Source organism: Falco rusticolus, chromosome 9, assembly GCF_015220075.1.
Source record: "Falco rusticolus isolate bFalRus1 chromosome 9, bFalRus1.pri, whole genome shotgun sequence".
NCBI classification, from domain to species: domain Eukaryota; kingdom Metazoa; phylum Chordata; class Aves; order Falconiformes; family Falconidae; genus Falco; species Falco rusticolus.
The window spans coordinates 13,048,091-13,069,622 of record NC_051195.1 but is presented as its reverse complement, the minus strand read 5'-3'; the positions used below and the strand labels follow the sequence as shown (position 1 = coordinate 13,069,622).

The 21,532-nt window shown below is 41.3% G+C and overlaps 1 protein-coding gene and 1 non-coding gene across 3 annotated transcripts; both read right to left on the bottom strand.

Moving 5' to 3' along the window:
* Positions 1–3,061: 3,061 nt before the first annotated feature.
* On the bottom strand, positions 3,062–21,531 carry TIMM23B (translocase of inner mitochondrial membrane 23 homolog B). 2 transcript variants are annotated; one of them, XM_037399005.1, is made up of 8 exons: positions 21,380–21,531; positions 20,814–20,872; positions 17,676–17,769; positions 17,360–17,444; positions 15,022–15,080; positions 12,359–12,469; positions 6,341–6,432; positions 3,062–3,717 (listed from the first exon to the last, which is right to left on the bottom strand). In XM_037399005.1, the coding sequence occupies exons 1-8, from the start codon at positions 21,474–21,476 to the stop codon at positions 3,700–3,702; spliced, it is 615 nt and encodes a 204-aa protein (XP_037254902.1). In that variant the 5' UTR covers positions 21,477–21,531; the 3' UTR covers positions 3,062–3,699. The 2 variants fall into 2 exon arrangements, with proteins under 2 accessions (XP_037254902.1, XP_037254901.1); XM_037399004.1 differs by lacking the exon at positions 6,341–6,432 and having other exon boundaries at positions 21,380–21,527.
* Positions 15,630–15,832, bottom strand: LOC119154184. Its single transcript, XR_005106359.1, has one exon. It is a non-coding gene; the product is annotated as a small nucleolar RNA SNORA74 (small nucleolar RNA).
* Position 21,532: the final 1 nt, after the last annotated feature.

The window sequence follows — 21,532 nt, the reverse complement described above, 5'->3', positions numbered from 1 at the left end:
AATGTTGCGGCGCGTTGCCTAGTTAAACTCTGGGTGCTGCTGCAGCCGTGCTTGCGCCCCGTGCTGGATTCACATGCCTTTAGTTCTTTGTCTTGTCACTACCACAGTTGCGTGGAGCTGCACTCCAAAGCCAGGGAGCCCAGGCACGAGCCCAGGCACCAGGCAGGAGCTCAATGGACAACACCTGCCCATTGCCACACTGCGGCATGACACCTGGGATACACGGCCAGTGTGGCTACATCACCCAGCCTTTGCCCAGCTACTGTAAGAAACACAGATTTGGCCCAAATAACATGTTTCTTATTGCACTTAAATACTTCAGGAGGATTTATATATTTTAGTAGCCTTCAGTCTTCTTTTTCCTATGGCTGTAGAACACCTCTGGTCTAGCTGTGCAACTGGTAGTTAGTTGCTCTCCAGCTCTTGTGCTCTCCTGGTTTTTGAACGCTGGGCTCCTGTGCGTTTTGTTCCTCCTTTAAGGATTTTCCATTCCTTTACAAACTCCAGGCTGCACTGTACCATGGAGAGAACAAATGTGCTAGAGCTTCCTTGTTAGAAGCACAGGTCAGTATCCAGACTACACAAAGCTTCACTTAAAACAGACCGGTTTGCCATCTAGAATTTATTAAGCACAGGGGGTAACCTCTTAAAGCACAAAAAAAGATTTTTCCCGACCCTTTTCAGTCCCAGATAAGCTCGAGGAACCGCGAGCTGTGAACACTGACTGGATCATTTTTCTGCCCTAACGTACACTTGCCTCCTATCTTCAGAGGCAGCTTCTGCTTCATGGGGGAAGCTGGCAAGTCCTGCCACCCGACTAGTGGCTTTTCAACACATTCCCCCAGTTGTAAGAGAAGTCACCTGCTGACAGGGAACGGTGAAAGTGGTTTGCCTTTCTCTGTTCCAATGACTACACAGAAGCAGTTTTACAAGATTCAAAAAGCTTCTGTTAGACCTGTTGTCTCAGACTCCCTCACCTGCTGCTGCAGCATGGCAAGCTGTCTCGCATCTACCAGCAAAACTAGACACCATGACTGGCCCTGCAGGAGGATAAAACACCGTGCTTCAAGACGGCCACAGTTTCCCATGCTCACATTTGTGCAGTCCTGCATGGGAGGACTGTAACTTGCTTGACAAATCCTGTCCGCAACTTTATTTTACTTCCTTTTATTCCTACTGAACTCAAATATTCTCTTGGTCAGTTTTAAGTGGCAAGTTTATACTGATTTTTTGCCATTAGACTGTGAACACAGTAAATCTTGACACAGAACATCATCAAGATGTTCTCTGTACTCCGTATTTACAATTCACCTGCATCACTGCTGCCTCCGTGCTGGTTATATTTCACAGCTCAAGCTACGGATCACTCCATTTACAAACAAGTTATGAACCAAACCTTTTGATAGCCCTAGAAACCGCTACTTCAGACAAATGCGCTCAGCCCTGCCCCTGAGGCAAGCAATTCCAGGAAATTTGAGGTTAATGCAGACCAGACACATGATAAATTGTCTCAAGAGGCAGCCTAGCTTTAAGGTTGTGGCAACTTTGTACTTACAAAAGCTTGTTCCTACATTATCTCCAGTGCATCTAAAGGAGGAGAGACATTTTTTTGAGCCTCACAGCTTTAATATTCCACTTAGGGGCAGAGAGCTCCTGGGTCATGTATCAGTCCTGGAAAAGTCTCTAGAAAACCTAAAAGATACGTTACAAAGTTCCTGACACCATCAGCCCATAAAGCAGCTACCAGCCCTTCATCCAGCATTGCCAAGCATGTAGAATTTTAAGTTCTATTAATGGTGACCAAGAAACATGAGTAGGGGGGAACCTGCCGATGCCAATGGGGAGAAAAACTCTGAAAATGCACACATTCTCCTGACGTCCCATGTGACAGTGCCGTGCAGCTTGTGCCCATGTCACCCTTCTGCAGCCTGCGATGTAAAAGACGGTTTCTTTGGTGGTACAGCCCTTGACAAATACATGCTAGAAGGTCCAGCTCTAACACCGCAACAGTAACGCACAGCCGGCTGACGGACTGGGACATAAGGCTTAATGAGGAACAGCAGCTACAAAAGCAGGTCAGAAAGAGCCTGGTTTCTTTCCTTTATGCTACACCTAGTTAAGTGCTGGTGTAAAGCATCTTTCTTTAACTGGTAGCCAAAGAAAGCTAATTGAGTTCAACTGTGAAGGCTCGTTAGCTGTGGCACTTACTCTACAAAAACCCAGTCTCAGTAGCTATCCTCTGATGAGGTTTCTAGCAAAGGTGCATTTCTTCTTAGGGGAAGGTAAGTACTACTATCTTCTCTCTAATATTTTGTTTTGTTGGGTGTGGTGTAGCTATCAAGAGCTGTTTCAATAGGAAGAACTCAAAGTAAACTTGTTTTGCATTAAGTTGCTTACTGAGCAGTAAGTTTCTTGGTTTTCCCTTGCTCTGCCTTCATGATATCTCAGACCTATTTAATTGTTTAAGAACTGAAGGAATGAGCTCTTGTACAATAACTCTTAATTTCTGAACTAATTCACGACTTGCCCTTTGATTTATCTGCAAGCAATGTTTGGTATGTGGTTTAATTTTAATGCTGGAGGCGTGGCTTCATCACATCTTCATTCCTCTAATAACCTACAAACATTACTTGGGGGCAGGGGGGGGAAGCTTGGCGCTAATTAAAAACTAGTGACAATATAAAATAAATGCAAAATAAAAATTGCAATAGGCAATGAAACTGCTTGGTTTCCAACTGCTGGCTAAACAAGATCTGAGATACTGGAGCACCTCCATTTTGATAATTTACTAATGACTGTTCTGCAACAGCACTTGACCCAGAAACAACCAGTTCCTTATTTATTGGAGCAAGTAAGGGACTGGAGTCAAGCCCTTGTATGCCTCGCCATAATCTCGCATCAGGAGACAGTCGGCCTGTGAATTCGCTTCCCCTTGCCCACTAACTCCCCCAGGATTTTATCACACCGGTCCCTCAAAACAAAACTGTAAATGAGTCACTGGATACAGCACACTTTTTTTTTGTCTTATCAGTACCAGGAACGGCAAAGTATAGGAACAGCATTGCATCAGTACCACCCTTTTTATTAATGACGATGTCCCTTTTTACAGCTTACCCTGCGCTGTCAGAGCAGCAAGCCTTGCCCTGTGCCAGCTGCTACTTAACGCGCTGGCTGGCCGGGCGATGCACACTGGAAGACCGCAGTGAATAGTTCTATGGACACAGACTTTATTACACAGCGCTAGCATTGTAGCTCACGCAACCGAACAAACCTGGCAGCGCAGCAGGTACAGCTATGGGGCTTGAGCATGCCTCGTAGCTCTGGCCCAGGGCTAGCTGGTGAGCGTGTCAGGGAGACTCTATCTTGGTGGCCACTCTGCTCACTTGCAGGTCCAACAAATATTGCTGCCTCTCCAGCGACTGGCTGGCAGAAAGGAAAGGGCCAGTCCAGCTATGCGGTGTCAAAAGGTTCCTTCCAGTATAGCTTCCTTCAGTTTCACACTAATTGTAAATAAAATAGGAAGGGGCACCAGACAGATCTCGCAACTGATTTGATTGGTGACTATGCAAGCGTGTCCTCTGCCCAGCGCTGGCTGCCCTGCTCAGAGGGACTGCCGGGTTAGGGAGCCCTTCATGTGCTCCCAGTTGTTATAGAGAGCGTAGAGGCCAGTAAGCGTCAGACCTGCAATGCCACCTCGTGCTATCCCACGCACTCCACCTGAAAAAGAAAAACAAATTGAAACCCATTAAAGTTACACTTGAGGAAATGGTCAGCTTAATGAAACGCAGCTGCTTTTTTTTTTTTTTTTTTATAACTTTGCAGAAAGGGTACCTCTGCTAATTCTACCCTCCCCTCAAACCTCTTGCCAGGCTCAAGAAAGATCCTTCCTGATCCCGACATTAATTCTGCTGGTATGGCTTCCTCTCAAACTGTGTTAGCCCTACTGCCCCAGTGAACCACAGAACACTCAAAGCAAAGTTGGCTTCTCCCAGGCCCTATTTTATTCCATCTGTCCTCAACACAGGTGTTTACAGATAGATATGTTCTCTTTCTGCTTTAAGAACTCATCCACTTAGGATTTTAGATGAGGAATAGTAATAATGTTTGTCAGTTATAGTAACTAGGTTTGGGGCAGGGGCAGAAAGGACAGGAGGGGAACTAGTGAACACAACAGCAGCTGATGTGGATGCGGCCGCGGGCTGCAGAGATTCATGAGGGCCACAACTCTGAACTTATCACTGATTTTTAAAATTTTAAAGCCTTTTGGGGAAAAAAGAAAAAGTAGATGAAAGGGATCAACTGGCAAGAATTTGCTAGGGCATACACTGAAAAACTTTATTCTTACTATTACTAATGTTCAAAATCATCATCCTGCAATGGCAAAACCTGAGTCATGCAGGTGATTAAAAATTATTTTTAAATTCCTACTGCTCACTGAAGACTTGAAGCTTCTGCAAGCTGTGAAAGTAAAAATACTGGGCAAGTTTGGCTGCTACTGGCAGCCAGCACCTGGCTGGAGCTGGGAGTCAGATGGCATTGCAAGGCCATTCCATCCATGTGAGGGTTGTGCTGCGCCGGGGCAGAACTGCTGCTTTTTCCGAATGGCAAAATGTTTCTACTCCTCAGCAGTAGAAAATGCCTTCATAAAGCTTCCAGAAAGTGCTATAAATGCACAGGAATACCTAAGATCTTGTATGACCCTCAACACTAGAAAGACCTCACTGAATTTGATTCTGCAGTGTTCATCAATCCCAGCTGAATCAAGCTGGATAATGTGCACAGTATATAGAACAAGGCCAGCTTCTGCTCTACCGCTAGATAAACCTGCCTGCTTTACTGGTAAAACTGACAGTGGAATTCAGGTTCCTCAAACCTGAAACCAATGAATCTCAGTAATCAGTGGCTGGTTTTTGTTTTGTGGGGTTTTGGTTGTTTGTTTTTTTTTTTTTTTTTTTTTTTCTTCCCTCCATTATGGATCATGAAGCTGTCTCGGAGAACTGCATTTAGGCTTGTAGCGGGGCAACAAGCTGCTGGCGTCAGCCAGACTGAGACTGCGTTACCTGTGCTGCAAGATTAAGTAAGATTTCGTTGGAGCTGTTAAACCTACTCACACTGCCCAGGCAGGTAATGAAACCAAGAAGCTGCAGTACTGATAGGAGAAGTTGGACTTGGTACTAGAGGTCATGTCTAGCCATAGTTTCTAGAAATTTCATTGCCAGACCAGCTGCGACTATCTGAGAGTTTTTTGGGATATACACCTAACTGAATTCACTGCCCTAACTGTTGAGAATTCAACAGCTATAAGGAAAGCCATACTGTTTATGCACCTACGTGCCTAAATCAGAATCTAGGAACACAAATGTAGACTTAGTTTTGATAATTCATCCTGAACTTGTTGCACAAAAGGCTTTTCACATGAAGGGGTTGCAGCTGGGTAAACAGAACTAACCATGTGCAAGCAGCTTCTGGCAAAAGGCCACAGGTGAAATTTAAAGGACACTGTGCAAAACAAGTATTTGAGATAATCTGGAAATGTACTAACTTCTCATTACTTTTGGGGAAAAATTAATAAAACATTAGACAAGCCTGATTTTTCTGCTCACAGAAGAAATTCTGCAATTGCTCACAGAAGAAACCTCCAAAGAGGGCTCCTTACCATTACAGTGTACAGGAAAATGCACAAGATGCAGAACATCCTCACTGTACAGAGCTATGACTATTCCTGCAGACGCTTCCCTCAGCCCCCAGGTTCAATTCCTCTACTTTTCCCTTAAAATCCTATCCTTCCTATGGAAGAAAGCTAGGTTGAAGGCTGATGAAGATTCCAGATTCTGTGAAGTCGGGATTGTATAAGAAAGGTACTTTCTTTAATTTGGGTAGCTGAGCCACCTTCTAGCATCCATGCAGACTTAAGACAGAGTGCTGCTAAAACATACTGCTCCTAACACAAAATGTTGTTAATATTTTCACATGCTGAGGTCAGCCAGGTGAGGATGGCAGCTCTGAATCCACTTAGGAGGGTCTAAAGCAGTCTGCAGTTCTTGTAGAAAACTTAGGGACTTTGCTGAAGATGCTTCAGCGGAAATCTGTTTCGTGAACAGGAAGAACTAAACTTGTGCAGTTGGTATAGGTGCATTTACTGAGTGAGAAAAAATCCAAGAAGAAAGCATGCAGGAAATGTTTCTGACCAGGTTTCCTATGCTTCTGCTACAAAATGTTATTAGTTATTTGTTTTGTAGCAATTGTACCTGGCTTCTGAACTATCCACAGTAATTATTAAAGAAGGGAAAGAAAAAACTTTCCTTTCCCTAACTGGTTAGAATTGCATTTGAGTAAATACCTCCAGGTCTGTGGCAGACTTCAAACAGTAAGGCACTGTAGAATGCAGCCCAGTTGCTGGGCAGGAAATGTTAAGCCCTCTGAGAAGATTACCTTGTTAGAAGGAGAAAAAAAAAAATTCTCCACTCCTGTCCCAGCTGTGTTTGCATGATACAACACGTTCCCACCCCTCCTCTGCAATCACTCCCTGCAAGCTTCCGATACCAAGTCTGCCTTGAAAAACCCTGCTAGAAACACGGTTGTTTCTAAGCCTCTAATCTTGCATGTCTGAGTAAGATAACTTAAAAGTTCCAGCTGACAAACATTTCTGAAAGCAGGTATTTTGAGATCAGGCAACTTGCACAATACTTGAGAACTGCTATGGGTTTCCAAAGATACATCTGATGCTCTCTTAAATGAGAATTTAGTTCTCTGCCTTTCTTTAGCTGCTGTACCCTTTCCCCAGAGTATTGTCCCTCTTCTATACATTTAAAATAGGTTTCAGAGTACACTATGCAATGACACACAGCATTCTAACAGAACAGCTTTGCTTTTCTTCATGGTATGATCCACTCCTAACACTGAATTTTAACTCTGAGTAGGTAAAGCCATTATCTATGTTGCGTAACACGAGGGAAAAATCTTCTGTTTAGGACTTTACTGCCTCTGTTTTCAAAATGTGTTACTCCACTATCCCGGGACAGTTTGTGGGATGTTTAAAGCAAGAACCATCCAACAACAAGCACTAGAAATACCTTAACTGAAAACCCAGACCCACATATTTATGCCAAACAAAAGAAGTGTTAATAGTTGTTGTGTTTACTTTTCTGTCTTCCAGTCTTTCTCTCCCAGATATTCAGAATGCAAACAGTTTCTCTTCATTTAGGGCTTCCATGAACAAAAGTCATTTAAAATGGTTTAAAGGGCTTGACTTTTCAAATGTACAAGGCAAGCTCAGTTTTGCTCCAAGGTCAAGCACAGTGGTAGCTAACCAGAGCCACTGAACCATCAGCCAGACATTCCTTTGAACATCTGTGGGTGGTCCCACGTCAGTAGAAAACTTGAAGAGTTTCCTCCTGCTGCTCCACTAGGGTCATTTTATGAAACCTTTGAAGTGTGGGCAAAGTCTGTGGGTACAGAAATTATTGCGGAAACCGGCAAACTTCTTTTTGGAAACAAGATACATTCCAGAAAAGCATGTTCTGCTCTCAGACTGCTGCAGCTAAGACAGTATTGTGGTTAAAATACAGAAACACAAAGCTTGAAACAGGGAATGTCTCCTGTACTTACTGTGGAGTGAAGGATAAATTGGAAAACCAGTAAAAATTTACTATTTAATTTACAAACTTGTAAGTATTGAAGCTGTTGAAATTACTTTGAAAACATTATTAAAATTCCCTGTCTTCTCACTGAGTGAAAGCAGCAGCACCTAGCTGACAGGAGACTACTCAAGCTACCGTAAAAGGCAGCTAGAACCCTGCAACACTGAGAACTCAGTTCACCGTTTCTGCTTAGCAGAGCCACGCAGAAGGCAGTGCTGCTCTCGGTGGCCACGTGTACTTTTAGACATCAGCCCCCAAGTAACAAAGAAAGCCTCTGCAAGCTACTACCTGTAGTGCCTGCTTGTACTTTGCTCTTATTTCTTCCTTATTTCAGACCCGAAACAAAATCCTTTCACTAAATGCCATTAGAGTGAGTCCTATAGACTTGTTAAGTTAAAAGCAGGTTTTAACACAGGTTCTTTATTTCTAAAGCACCAGACAGACCTGAACTTTGAAGTTCAGAAGCAAATCCTTCACTTTTCTCCAAATAATGCAGAAAAATAAGATATCCTTGGGCCATAGCTGCAGCAATCTGCAAAAAGCCCCTCGTTCCTGCCCCGCCCCAACAGAAACAAGGAGAAAAGCTCTGCCTGGCCCAAAGAAAAACACAGATTAAGCCCAAAGGGAAGAGGCTTTTATAGCTGAAGAAGCAGTTAGCTAACACAACTGCCCTGAACTTCTACCCACTGAATGTCACAAAACTGATCTCTAGCTCTGGCCAGACTTTACTGCTAGCAATAAAACATTTAGCTCCTCTTTAATTAATTCATAATGTATTGATTTTTCAGGGTTGTTTTCTGAGGGCTTAAAAGGCAACTACTCCTTTCAGCTACCACTTGCATGCAATTCCCTTCTTTTCAGATGCACACCGTTTTATACCAGATAACGTAACGTCTATTGCGCAAAAGGCATGAGATGCTCTATCTAGTATCGTGTTCCTACTGCACAGAAGTACAGTAAACAAAATAATTCAGTTTGTTCAAAAGCATTATTTTTGCTCCTGTTTTCCTTAACCTCAAGAGGGGGAAAAAAATTATCTAAGAAAAAGATCATCTACAACCTGTGCAACCCTCAGATAAGAGGTAAAGGTTATTTAACTTTTTTGCTTACTGAAGTCTCTGTCAGGAATTTCAATGAGAAATCAATGGCTGTCACACTGGGTGCCAGTCCAAAGTCCTACCCAGCTCAGTATCTTTTTCCCTGAGTGATCAGTCCTGCATGCCTGAGGAGAATTGTAAGATCCTCAGCCAGCTGTACCTTTGTGGAGTGATGACTGGAACCACATGCATTTTCACAGTGGAATGGGGTAATAGTGACATAGTGCACAGTGACAATCATATTTTTGATTTTTGCTACTTTCAGAGACTAACACAGTTACGACAAAACAACGACATTTGATTTAGAAAAGAGGTTGAAAACACATACAAGAGGGCTAAATATCTGTTTTAAGATATGTTGGTATTTGTGCTTTGCAACATTTATCAGAAAAAGAATTGCATAACAGATCTTCATTTCTGTCTTTGCTTGAAACTGAAGAATAAATAATATTTATTAAATGGAAAAACCATCCTTATGCACTTAGGTTATCACTCCCTTTCAGCAAAACTCAAAGAGGACTGACCAAGTTGCAACGCTTCTACTACATACACCACCAGCAAAGGAACACATAGGGGTTTCTTTTGCCTGTCACTTAACTTCTACCTAAAACATTCAGTTAAAGTTGTGAGCTCAAAAGTCAGCTTCCATGAAGCTGCAAGTCTAGTGTAACAAGTTAATAACTATACTTGCATTGCTACATTTAGGATAAAATCTAGTAAGTAATCTTGATGTTAAGATTCCATTTCAAATAAGTCTGAAAGCTAGAGGTCACTCTGGTCGAAGGGATGACCTAATATGCTGTTTCAAAACTCCTCAAATCAGTTTTACTTTGAAACTCAATTCAACATCCGTTAATTTAAGCCATATAGCATGCTGAGGCAGATTTCAGCTAACATTTGATTTATAATGGTGAGTTAATAGTATCTGACTTGCTCCAAGGAGGACCCTCAGGGGCTTCAGTCACTTGCAATGGGGAACTTTCAGTGACTTTACACCACTTCCAGTGAACACAGACAGGCTGAACTTCCACAGTCCTCCCCTGCAGACTTTTTAATGCTCTTTCATATTCTCGTAGACAAGCTGTGTTGTTCTAGCCTTGCACAAAACTGCTCACAATCTAACAGCTTGAGAACATGCATATTCTGGAAAGCCTCTTTCTTTTGCTTGACTGCTGGCATTCTGGTAATGATTAACACTTCTACAAGGACAAATCGTGAAAACTGGGACCAGTTCGGGGCAACAAATCTCAGCCTTCAAAGTGTCTTCCCACTATTTTTTTTTTCCTGTCCACATATTCCCCTCAGCAAAGGCTTAACTATTTGTTTCAGAAATTCAATCTAGGTTATGTAGTGTATGTACGCAAGAGTGTTTTTCAGGTCAGCAGGGTTGCTGATAGGGTTCTTCCATCAGGGCTATGTTTAAAAGTGGACCAGAAAGTTGTAATAAAAAACCTGCCATATTTTAGTTTCTCCTTAAATATGTTCCTGATCTCTTTACAATAACAGGAGTGATGGTACCGGGAAATCTGAGTGTTTGAACAGCACTGCCTCCAACTCTATAGCCACCCTTTGTAGGTTGCAGAACAGCCTTGATTTGAAATGGCATGTTTGTGGGAGTTTCTTGCTGACACTAAAATATGAGGATGTATAACAGAAATGTCCCTGAAAGCTTTCAAATTTTCCTTTTTTAATGCCAACACAACATGGCATTCTGTGTAACACTGGAAATGATTACAATCTTGATATATGTCACAGATATGAACTAATCATTTGCATATGGTTTAAATATTCATGTTTTTTTAAGGTAAATATATATTGATGCTGGGTAAAGGTGTAAAGGAGGGAAGCTTTACCATACAGAATTAGGAAGGGCATTCTGGCATAAGATGACAGGAGAGGAAGCATGGGAGAAGCAACAAGAGGGATAGAGCATGAAAAAGGAAAATAAGATTTGGAATTAAGTTCTTCAGACAGATGTAAATACTATCTTTTTCACTTCCAGAACTAATCCTCGACCTTTTAGGTCTACTGTGCTACTCTGATTTCATGCATATGGTGAAAAATTTATTTATTTTGAGTTTCTGTGCACTACAGTTCATATGCATGACACACTTGAAATCCAATATTGTAATAGATACAGACTTATTGACTACATTTACCTTTATCAGCCCCACTAGTAGCTCAGCAGATTTTATGTTACAAAACAAAAATCCCCCTGTGCTCTGCTAAGAAAAATTTTTGTAGTGTTAGGTTGACTGTGCATGTGACTGTAGCTGTTGCACTGTGCCAAAAAAAGATTACACATAAGGCCAACCCTATGCTTCTGAAAGGTAAGGCAGAAGCTTCTGCTGGAGCGTAAGATGGTAGTTCTTAATGACTTCCTACAGAAAATGATAAGACTTCTATACGGCTACTCTATCCAGCTGTTGTTGGTAATCTGTCATATCACTCATGAAATCCCAAGTAAATAATTGATTACAAAAGATTACTAATCTTGCACTTAACCTTGCATAAACACGTTGTATTTATGAAGGCTGCTAAAGCCAATTATTTTTGGTTTCAATTAGTCTAGGCCAACAGGAAAATAAGACTTCTTAAACTGTTTTGCTGGCCTTCAGGAACATTTCTAAGACACTGAAGCTCAGTTAGATATGTAAAAGTACATAGGCTAATTCTGGAATTATCTCCTCAGTAAAATACAGGTGAATCACATAGCCAAACCTCCATCAAGGTACTTAAAAGTTTATAATTTTTTCCTGTGGTAATGTTAATCTGTGGTATCCAGAAGTCCTCTCAAAAAAAAAGATGATCCAGTTGTTGAGCTTGGAATATGTGTTAACAGGTGTTTTGCTGATGAAGCTCAGACCCACCCTCTCTTCTGCAAACAATTCGGTATGCATCAGCAAACTAACCTTAAATCCATGGTGTTCTCAAATAACATTGTTGGTTTTGACCACTATGCAAAGCCTAGAGTCCTACCACAAGACAAGTTTCACAAACGGCTAAGTAATAACTTTATAAATATATCAGTTTCTCTATGTGTATGTATAGTTGTTTTGTGGCTCCAGATACTATCACATCAGTCACTTTTAAGTTTCATCTTGAAGCAGTCAAGCTGTGCTCTGTGTATTCCTCCCCTCCCCTGCCTGGCCCTCTTTCCCTTTGGAAAGGAGTTCCCATTTGCCTGCATCCACTCCTGGACTTGAGAAACTATTGGTTTTATTCCTGCTATACCTGAAAAACATGGCTAAGAATGAGCCGAGCATGTTTTTCACACAGCTGCACTATAAGTCTCAGTAAACATTTGAGTGTTTATTCAGTATAGATGTGTAACAGACATAATTTGGCTCTCATTGATTATTGTTAGTGCTGTGCAAGTTGGGAAGAATCCATTTAACTCAGCTGGAAATTTTTTTTTGGAGTGCAAGTTTTCTTTAAGTAGTCTTAGCTGTGTGAAAAAGAGTGTTCGGCTTTGTACACACTGAACTAATAAGTCTTAGTTCCTACTGTACCATTTTTACACTGCCAATTTTCACAACAGGACGGTATTTAGTAAAAGGAATGAGAATTTTTAGGATAAAGCACAAGAAAAGGAAAACTAGAAACACGTTGCTACTCTACCAGTGCTTTTGTATAGCATTCCTGTCAAGGTTCCAGCAGCTATGGTGTTCAGGTCATCTTCTGCACCTCGTGTTTTTTCAATTATGACTCCAAATGCACTGTAAAGTAGAGCTGAGAAAGAAAAATGTTAGTTAAAACTCCCATTCTCTGAGACAAAGGGCTCAGAATCCAGGCCTGGTGTAACTAGACTACACTTCTGAAGCAGAGATTTTCTGTTTGTTTAAAGGGAGGGTATTTCTCTGCAAAATCCTGTCTTTGGTGGTTTTTCTTCCCAGACCTGTTTCTGTTTTACAGATAATTTTCCCTTCTCTAGCTATAGTTTGGTTATAAAGTAGCATTCCTCATGACATCTAGTACTGCCTCAAGTCATGATAAATATGTGACATAAAGCACTGACTGAAGTTTAAGCCTGTTTTGCTAATTGAAATTCGTTTGAAATAACTTTTGAGGGTTTAACTGTACTGGCAGGCTTCATACTGTCTTCTGTGGGTGATGTGAAACTAAAGGCAACAACGCTTTCTAGGCAGCACAGAAAATTGTTGACCTCATGTGACCAAGATGAAATGCAAGTTAAGTGCTGCATTCAGGTGATGTTATCAAGGGCTGGAGTACAATGGGCTACATTTCCCTTGTAAAGGACTGTTAAATTGCTTGGGATTTGACAGCTGCTTCACCTCATAACTTTGTTCCCAAAGGGCCTTTTGCTTTTGGAGAACTTTGGGGACTGTCCTGGAAAGGAACAGAACGTGAAATCACAGTCTTTTAGTATGGAGGTATGTATAATGTATGCATTTTGATGAAGGGAGAAGGCATGCCCATCCTTTATACCTCATGATATATTTCAAGCTGACTAAAATAATGACATATTCTACCGTTCTTTAAGTGACAAAGACACAATGCCAATTTAATTCATCCCTTGTCCTCCAAGAAATTCAAATCTTTACTTTGCTAAAAAAAAGCAGGTAAATTCTTCATGAACAACCATATTAATGTGGATCAGTTGAACAGTACCATCTTTCTCCTTTCAGCATAGGCAATGGTATTTTACCTTGTCTTAGCAGCATGTAGTATTAACAATGAGGGGAATGAAAAGCTGAGTTAAACAACATTTTTAAAAATAGTTTAACACATATGTTGCTACCTTTGTTCAGGAACAGAATGACAAAAATTATCAGTAATGCCAAAAGGAATCTTTTTTCTTATCAGTAATGCCAAAAGAAATGCTGCACAAGTGAAAGAACATGCAAAAAAACTTCAGCTCCTTGAAAGGAACTTGTCTGGTAGCTAGGAAAAGGCAAAGCTATACCAAATCCCAAAATACTAAATTCAGCTTAACTCTGTGACTTGGTAGGCCATCTTTTGTAAGAAATATAACCATTTGTTACTGGAATGCACAAACATTTTCTTGAGTAATTTCTTCAAACACAGCTGGAAAAACCTGTTAATGTGTCACTTAACCTGGAACCTTGAACTCCGCTGTGCCTGCATCTCAGTTTTCAGACATGTTTTCATTACATTTGGAATAAAAAATAAGAAAAAACAAAAATACATCCCACCATAAAACTCACTAGGCATATGCAACTCTTATGAGAAGTGCTGTTCCTACTGTAGTTCAGAATCCCATCTCTAACCATGGCCTCTATATTGTGGCTCAAAAGCTGGTGTCTCGGTTAAATGGCAGACTAATCTACTCCTTAGAAATAAGACTCAAACCAAATGTAGTAAATGCAACTTAACCTATCCTTTGATGTGTTTTTCAAGATTCAAATATAAGTAGATTGGGTTGCAACATGATGTAATCTCTATTGTAAATATTGCTGATTTCTCTTTTATTACCACTCTGTGGGGCAACGAGTTACATCATTAATCTTCAGAATAATTTCATCAGTTTTTGATTTTTCCTTTCAGAGTAATGGAGCACCCTTCGGTCTTTTAAGACCTGGGGGGAAGCCAAAGAGCCTGTATGCTCTAGGGCATTAGTTATTCCACTGAATTCTATGAGATCATGTGAAGAGTGGGTTTTCTGAGGGAACTGATGTGATTTTTATTTGCCAACCCAGCCTCAGTTCACAGAAGTTTCCTTACATTAGGCTTTGATAATTTTTCTCTTTTTTTCTAACCTGTATTAATTATAAGCAACGTTTAGATTTCAAGTGGGTGGCATCATATCTAGCTAAGCTGCCATCATAAAAGGATAAATCTTTATAGTCACTATTTCTTCTATAGATAAACATTTTGTTGACTCTTTAACAGGAAACAGGCATCTGGCAGTTGCTCACATGACCACTGAGTGTTGTCTTAGGTTATTAAAGTTACTGCAGATGTATTAATTTTATTTTTTGCCTTAAGTTGTGAATTCACTGCCATGTATTAACAAGTAAACGTTATCTATAACTTCAGTTATGCCTGTTATTCTGCAACTAGAGTTCTTGTTTGTAATATACTAAAAATATTGGGTTTTAATTAGAGGCTTTTGGCTACTTAGGCTTCAGATTCCATTTTAGCCTTTAATTTCCTTTTCAATGTCTACTGAAATGTCCTCATGATCCAAAGAAAAAAACTTGCAGATTTTTCTGTTGGATTTCATAATGAAAATTTAAGAATACTTTCCCATCAGTTACATCTTTAAACTGTTTTCCCTACAATACAACAACTTTACTTACCCAGAGATCCCAGAGTGTTGGCCCATAATGCTCCTTGCCTTGTCACCATATTTAGAATTCTAGAAGGGAATTAAAATAATGTGTTTACACTACACATCTCATTAATAACACTGGAATAATGAACCAAAAGCCCTTCAAAAGAAAACAGTAAGGAAGAGCACACAGCTTGGTAATACATAATCTCCTCTATCACAGATACTACAAACAGTAACACAGGCAATACCGAGAGCAAGTATTTAGTCCCCTCAAGTCTTAGGAAAGGTTTTCTCTCTTTCCAGGTCAAACTTGGCCCTTATTAAGAATCCAATTTCTTCCCTTTGAATTACTTTCTAACCCCAGTTGATAAATGTTGCGTACGTGACGACTACACATAGCTACTGAGAATGACTGATACACTTATGCTGACTTAACTGGGTAAAAGACCTCCAAGGAAGCTTAAATGCTCTTCTAGAAGGTGCAAGCAATACAGGGACCATGTGTCAGGGAGCATGGCGATGCCTGAACAAATGGCATGGGTATTAAAAGCCAGTCAGAAAGAGGCAATCTTTTGCACTTCCATTTGTCAAACTTAGCACCCAACAAAAGGTAAAGTATCCTGAGTATTGCTGTATGTATGCTTCCAGACTAGCACTAAAGAAGGAAAGCAAATCTTTAGTGCACTCTCAGGGAAGCACAATGCCACTTCTTTTTGGCATCAGTTGTCTCCAGAATGGTGACAACAGCAGCCAGAAGAAATGACTGATCTTTATCTTCCAGCAGTGTAACACTGTCACAAGCACAGTACTGCTCTGGACAGCTGACTACCACTGGAACTTAGTTTATCATTTAAAGCAATGAAATCATCACAAGTTATGTTCCTTCTGAATTGAGTTCATTCTCCACTATTTTTCCTTTTTTTTTATAATTTTCATTAGGAGACACAGACCATTACTGAATATGGTTAAGTAATGAATTTAATAATGGAACACTGAAACAAGAATAAAAATTTAAGATGCCAGGGTATTGACAATCTCCCCCTAATTACACCCCCAACACCCATTTTGTTAACATTGCATCAGTTCTGAATGGATGAGAAAATTCGTAATTTTAATAACCATAACATACTGTGAAACATTTGATGACAGAATATTAACAGCAAAATTCAAATTAAAAAAAAATAATGTACATGTTAAGGATAAATTTGAAGGAAACACTAGCTAGGCAAGTCTGGTCCCTGCATCTGATTAGGAAAACATGGAACTTAATACACTGTTGCAAGGTGATGACCTTCAACAGGCCTTTTCCCTTGAAGGGCAAGGCCTACCAACAGCGTGCGGCCTGGCTGCCACCTACTGGGCTTGAACCAGCTACCCTTGTGCTTAAGAGCGTGGTTTTGTCTGACTTGGCTCATTCTGAATATGTAAAATACAATCCTGTTCATCTAGAACATTACAGAAGAGTCATAATTATGGTGGGTGATATTTTGGTTCTAACTCTAAAGATGGTAAAGAAGGGGATGAAGAATACAGAAACAGAATTTAAAAAGGAGGTGAGCCTGGACAAATGTGCTAGGAAATACTAAAATTCCTCCTCTAAAATTCCCTTTTTCCAAAGTACTGTGGGAGTGAAAACTGTTTCCCCCAGTTATACCATTCCTCTAGTTTCCTATGTCTCCTTCAGAGGCACTAAGTTTTCTGACAGTTACGTCTAAGCTACCAGTACTTCTAGAAGGAGAAACATACTGCTGGAAAAAATGCCTCTCTATTTTTACCGTGTTCTTTCAAATGATCTGCTAAGGTGAAAACAGTGAATGCCGTGGGTGTTCATGGACACCACAATCCAGAACAACTTCCACCATGCAACACTTGCTCAGCAGCATGCACCAATGTCATGCCTAATGCAAATCCACATGGGCCTTGCTCCTGAATTGTCATTTCTTCCTGTTTGAAAAGTTTGGGAAAGGAGAGAGACCTCACTCTCAAGTAAGTGACAGAGAAAAACAGCTCAAAGCAAAATTGTGGGGCTTTTTTCTGGGAATATGTCATCATATAAAACCATCATTTTGAGTTTGAAGCAGATTACTCGTAAATATCAAAGTAGTGATCTATTCTCAAATATTTAAGGTAAGTCAGAGGACATAGCACTTGTCACTAAATGAAAAGCAGAAAGCTTGAACCGAACATCATTATAACCAAAAACATTTCGTGACTTGATGAAGACAAACACTGACTCTCATTTTTCCCCATTAAAGACACAAAAATACATTTATTTTTGCAGCATATTTAGATCTAACCTTGTAGAAGCTGGAAGAAACAACTCTGTCACTGAAGTGTACTGTTTTTTGAGATTAAACACTTACTGTACATTTCTAGGTTTTGACCACGCCATATTTTGTGTCTCCTTCAAGCCAAGTCGCAAACCATTCAGTGCACCAAATGCTGCCCCTAGTTAGCATAATGTCAGTTATTAGTTTTTAAGAAGAAAAAGGAACAAAAAGAACAATACTAGAAGCAAATACTGAGAAGAGACTTCAGTGTATAGACTGAAGTCAAACAGCTGTTTATGTAAGGCTATATTGCAGAAGACAGAACTCAACAATCTTTGTCAGTTACTGTAGTACACAGGTGTTACCTGGACAGTTGGGAAAAATGAAAAAACTAAGCAATGAGACCTACCTGTCATGCAACATCCTCCAATGGTAAAAAAGGCCAACTCAAATCTGCCTCGAGTTTTGTTGGCTCCTGTGGGCAAAATAAACTCATCTGTATCCTGGGGGGAAACAAAACAAAAAAAAATGCTTTTGTATTTTCCAAGCATACCAGCTTCAAAATGTAGGCCATATTACATTTCTTTTTTCTTTAATCCATACAATGAACTAAAGAAGAGACAGGTACAACCAGTGTTTCTGGAAAACTGTTGTCTATGCAAGCATAGAGATGGAATATGCTATGTGTATGCTTTAACAAGAATGAAAAAAGACCTAAAAAAGATAGTGAGCTTTTTTTTTTCCACCTAGCTGTAATCCTAGATTACATCAAGCAGCCAAGGAATTCATACTGTGTGGGATGTTGTTTGGGCTTTTTAAAAATTACTATTTGCATAATTATTTATTATATCCTTGCAGCAGACAACACAAGATTCATTCCCCTCTAAAAACATTCCTGTTGTCTGATTACGCAGCACTGAGCAACCTATACTGATGCAGAAATGCATTAAGGTTTCCCACTACTCTGACCTTGAAGAAAAACTGCCCTTGTACTGAAAGCTGTATTTTATTGCGCTAAGTGACCTATTTTAAAGACATGAAAAAAGGAAGGAATAGAATAAGTGATGATTAGGCATGAAATATGGGATTGGTAGTTTTTTACATGTCCACCTTTCTCCCACAGGGACAGGCCTATGTTCTCATAAATCAGATTGGTCTAAAAAGCTAGAGAAATGGGCTGATAACAAGCATATGTGTAGAGAGGTGGTGGTCCAAAGCACTTTTTGTATATGAGACACCGACAAGACGTACACGTGTCAATAAGGTGCTAAAGCAGTAAGATCTCTTTTTTAATGCTTCTGTGCTTTCCAGTTATGGTATTATTCACCCCCTATTTAACCAATTTGTATGACCGCAACAACCGCAGGCTCAAATAATTGCACTTAGTCCATACTTGGCACTGAATGTGGATGGCAATACAGAAAATAACCCCAGCTTCTAAAACTCTGAATACTTCAGCAATAAGCTGAACCTATAATATGGTTTCTATCTTTCCTGTCACTAGGTATTTCGAGAAACTGAGCGCGTACACGACTTAGCAGTTCCCAACAATTTTCACTATTGTCCAAAAGGTCAGGATGAAGCTGTCATTGTCTGTAAGTAACCTCTATGTTTCTATAAACACCTAGGAGGGCTATCCTTTAGGTTTCTGACAAAAGGCTGGCATGCTATTTTATAATGCATACCTGTTGAAGGTAACAAAAGCATTGCAGAAAACACATTTTGTGCCTGCATTACTGGACTAACAACAAAAAAAAAAAGTGGGTTTTAAACTCATGAGTACCATTGTACCACTCATCATTATGGGAAGGCCAGGACCGAAATGTAAGATTCTCAACAATCAGGCTGACTTTCCCTCTGCATTCTGAAAGCCAGTGGATGGTCTTTAAATACAGGAGACCCTCATCATTCCACGCACACCTTCACAGACAAACCAATTTTAAAGGCTAATAATTTAAGTTCTTGTATTCTAAAATATTAGCTATGTCTTTTTCCTTGGGTTTTTAGAATCACAGAATAGTTCAGGTTTTAAGGGACCTGTGGAGACTGTTTAGTGCTCCTAAAAGCACTGTTCAAAGCAGGGCCAGCTACCGCTGGCTGCTCAGGGCCGTAGCTGGGGTTTGTGCTGCTTCAGGGATGGAGACCCCACAGCTTGTGTCTCCAACTTGTTCCAAGTAAAGTTTTATTCTCACATTTAATGTGAGATTTATTTCAATGTACTCGCTAGTGCTGAACATAAAGAGAAGTGTTACAACACAAACTGTAACCTCTAGGGTTCCATCACTAAGGAACTGTTTCAGAAGTTATTCATGACAGTAGCACTTTCTCTTCAAGCAAGCCTTTTTTTTTTAATAAAAAATCTTTTAGCATACACATATTGTTCCAACAAAATTCTGTTATACCATTTTTGACACCAGTATGTTTCCAGATATACTGTACTAACCAAACAAGACCGCTTTAGAGAGGGTATTTTCAGAAGAGGTCTAAATAATCACTTAGTGTTTTTTTTGACCACTCAACAGGAGGCCACCTAATCACACTAGGGAATCTACTTCAAACAGAGGCATATCCCCTGTTTTGTACTGCTACGGGAACGTTACGTTGTAATCTTGACTACAACAGCTTCTAGTGAGAGAGGAATATAAAAAACAGCCCCCAGAACTGCAGAGTTTTCCACTTAAAAAAAGCTGTGACCCAGCATACCGTGAAACAATAGGCACACAGATTAGCAGACATTCCACAACCGTTTACCTTCAGTGCTCCTACAAAACTTAATGTTCTCAGATAACCCAAGTCATAAATATATATATTAACTAAATAAAATCATTAAAAAATGCATCCTTATTGGATTAACTACACCTTTTCAGCTGTAGTTAATATTGTTGAGAAAGGAAAACATTCTAGGATTTTATTTTCCTTATGGGGGCCTACTGGCCATCAGCTGATGTTAACTAATGTTCAGCTGTGTAAGTATGATAATTATTCTGTAGAATAAACCAGAAAGCTCTACTTCATGATGGTCTCCCTTCAGCTGGGAAATGACGTAAGGTAAGTGCTGTGAAGTCAGCACATCCGATGACAAAGCCTGTATCAGGTCTGGGGTTTGGTTAAACACTTCTGTAAACGGAGGAAACTCATCACAGTATAAAAAACTGATTCGCTTAAGAGTGGAGAGTTTCTGGCTGCTCCTACTGGTTGAAGGGGCTCAGTGGAGGGCGTGACAAATGGCAGAACTTGTGCAAGAGCGCTTGGGGCTGTATGCCTGAGTACGGAGGGAGACATCCCCTCTTCAATGGAGAGAGACACTTATATTGATGCAACGGTCTTACTTATCCTAAATATTTAAACTGATTTTCTTCTCTTAGATGCCATGGCGCTGCAAGCTTTTATTAGGAACAATACTGAAAAAAATCGTTCCTTTCACCTGCTCAACAGTTCAAGACTTCAGTGCACACTGCACAGCACTGTGGGTTTCTGACGCCTTCACGCACGACTGTACAAACAACGGAATCGAGTCCAACAAAATAAAAAGAAGCTGCCTTCTTACCTGGACTAGATACCTGGGATCCAAGTTTAAATACGGGGACAAAGGGCTCATTCCAGTTACTGAAAGGAAAAAAACCCAGAACACGTGACCACCACTTCCCCCAGTAACAATTTCCCACCCAGTGAATTAAAAGGGGGCTGACCTCGTGCGCTGAAGCTTAAGTTGCACAACCGAGTAAAATACGGCCCCGGCCGACAACCCCCCGCTTTCAGGGGGGACTACGGGAGCGGCACGAGTGGGACGGACACGCCGCCTCCGTCACCATCGCCCGTCGCGCCACGCTGCCCGCCAGGGCCCGGCTGCGGCGGGCCCCGTGTGTCACCCTGCTCCCGGCGGCCCCGGCAGGCGGGGGAAGCGCTGCGCTCGGCTTCCCGCGGGCTCGGCGGCCGGCAGAGCCCCAGCCCGGGACGCGCCGTGCCGATCTCCCGGCGGCGCCGCGCCCCGGGCCAGCAGGCCCGCCTGGCCCTGCCCGCTGACGGAAAGCGGACACAGCCCCCCCACCCCGGCCCCGCCACCCGGGCCGAGGGCGGCCGGTACACCGGCCGCCCCTGCGCGCCGGTACTCACGTGGCACCCCGGCCAGGTCGGCGTGCGAGTAGCCCACCCCGCCGGCGCCGAACAGGCCGCCGAGGCCCGTGCCCTTGGAGTTGCCGCCGCCCTCCATGGCGCCACCGGGCCCCGCCGCCCGCCGCAGCAGCGACCTCCGCGCCGCCGCCGTAA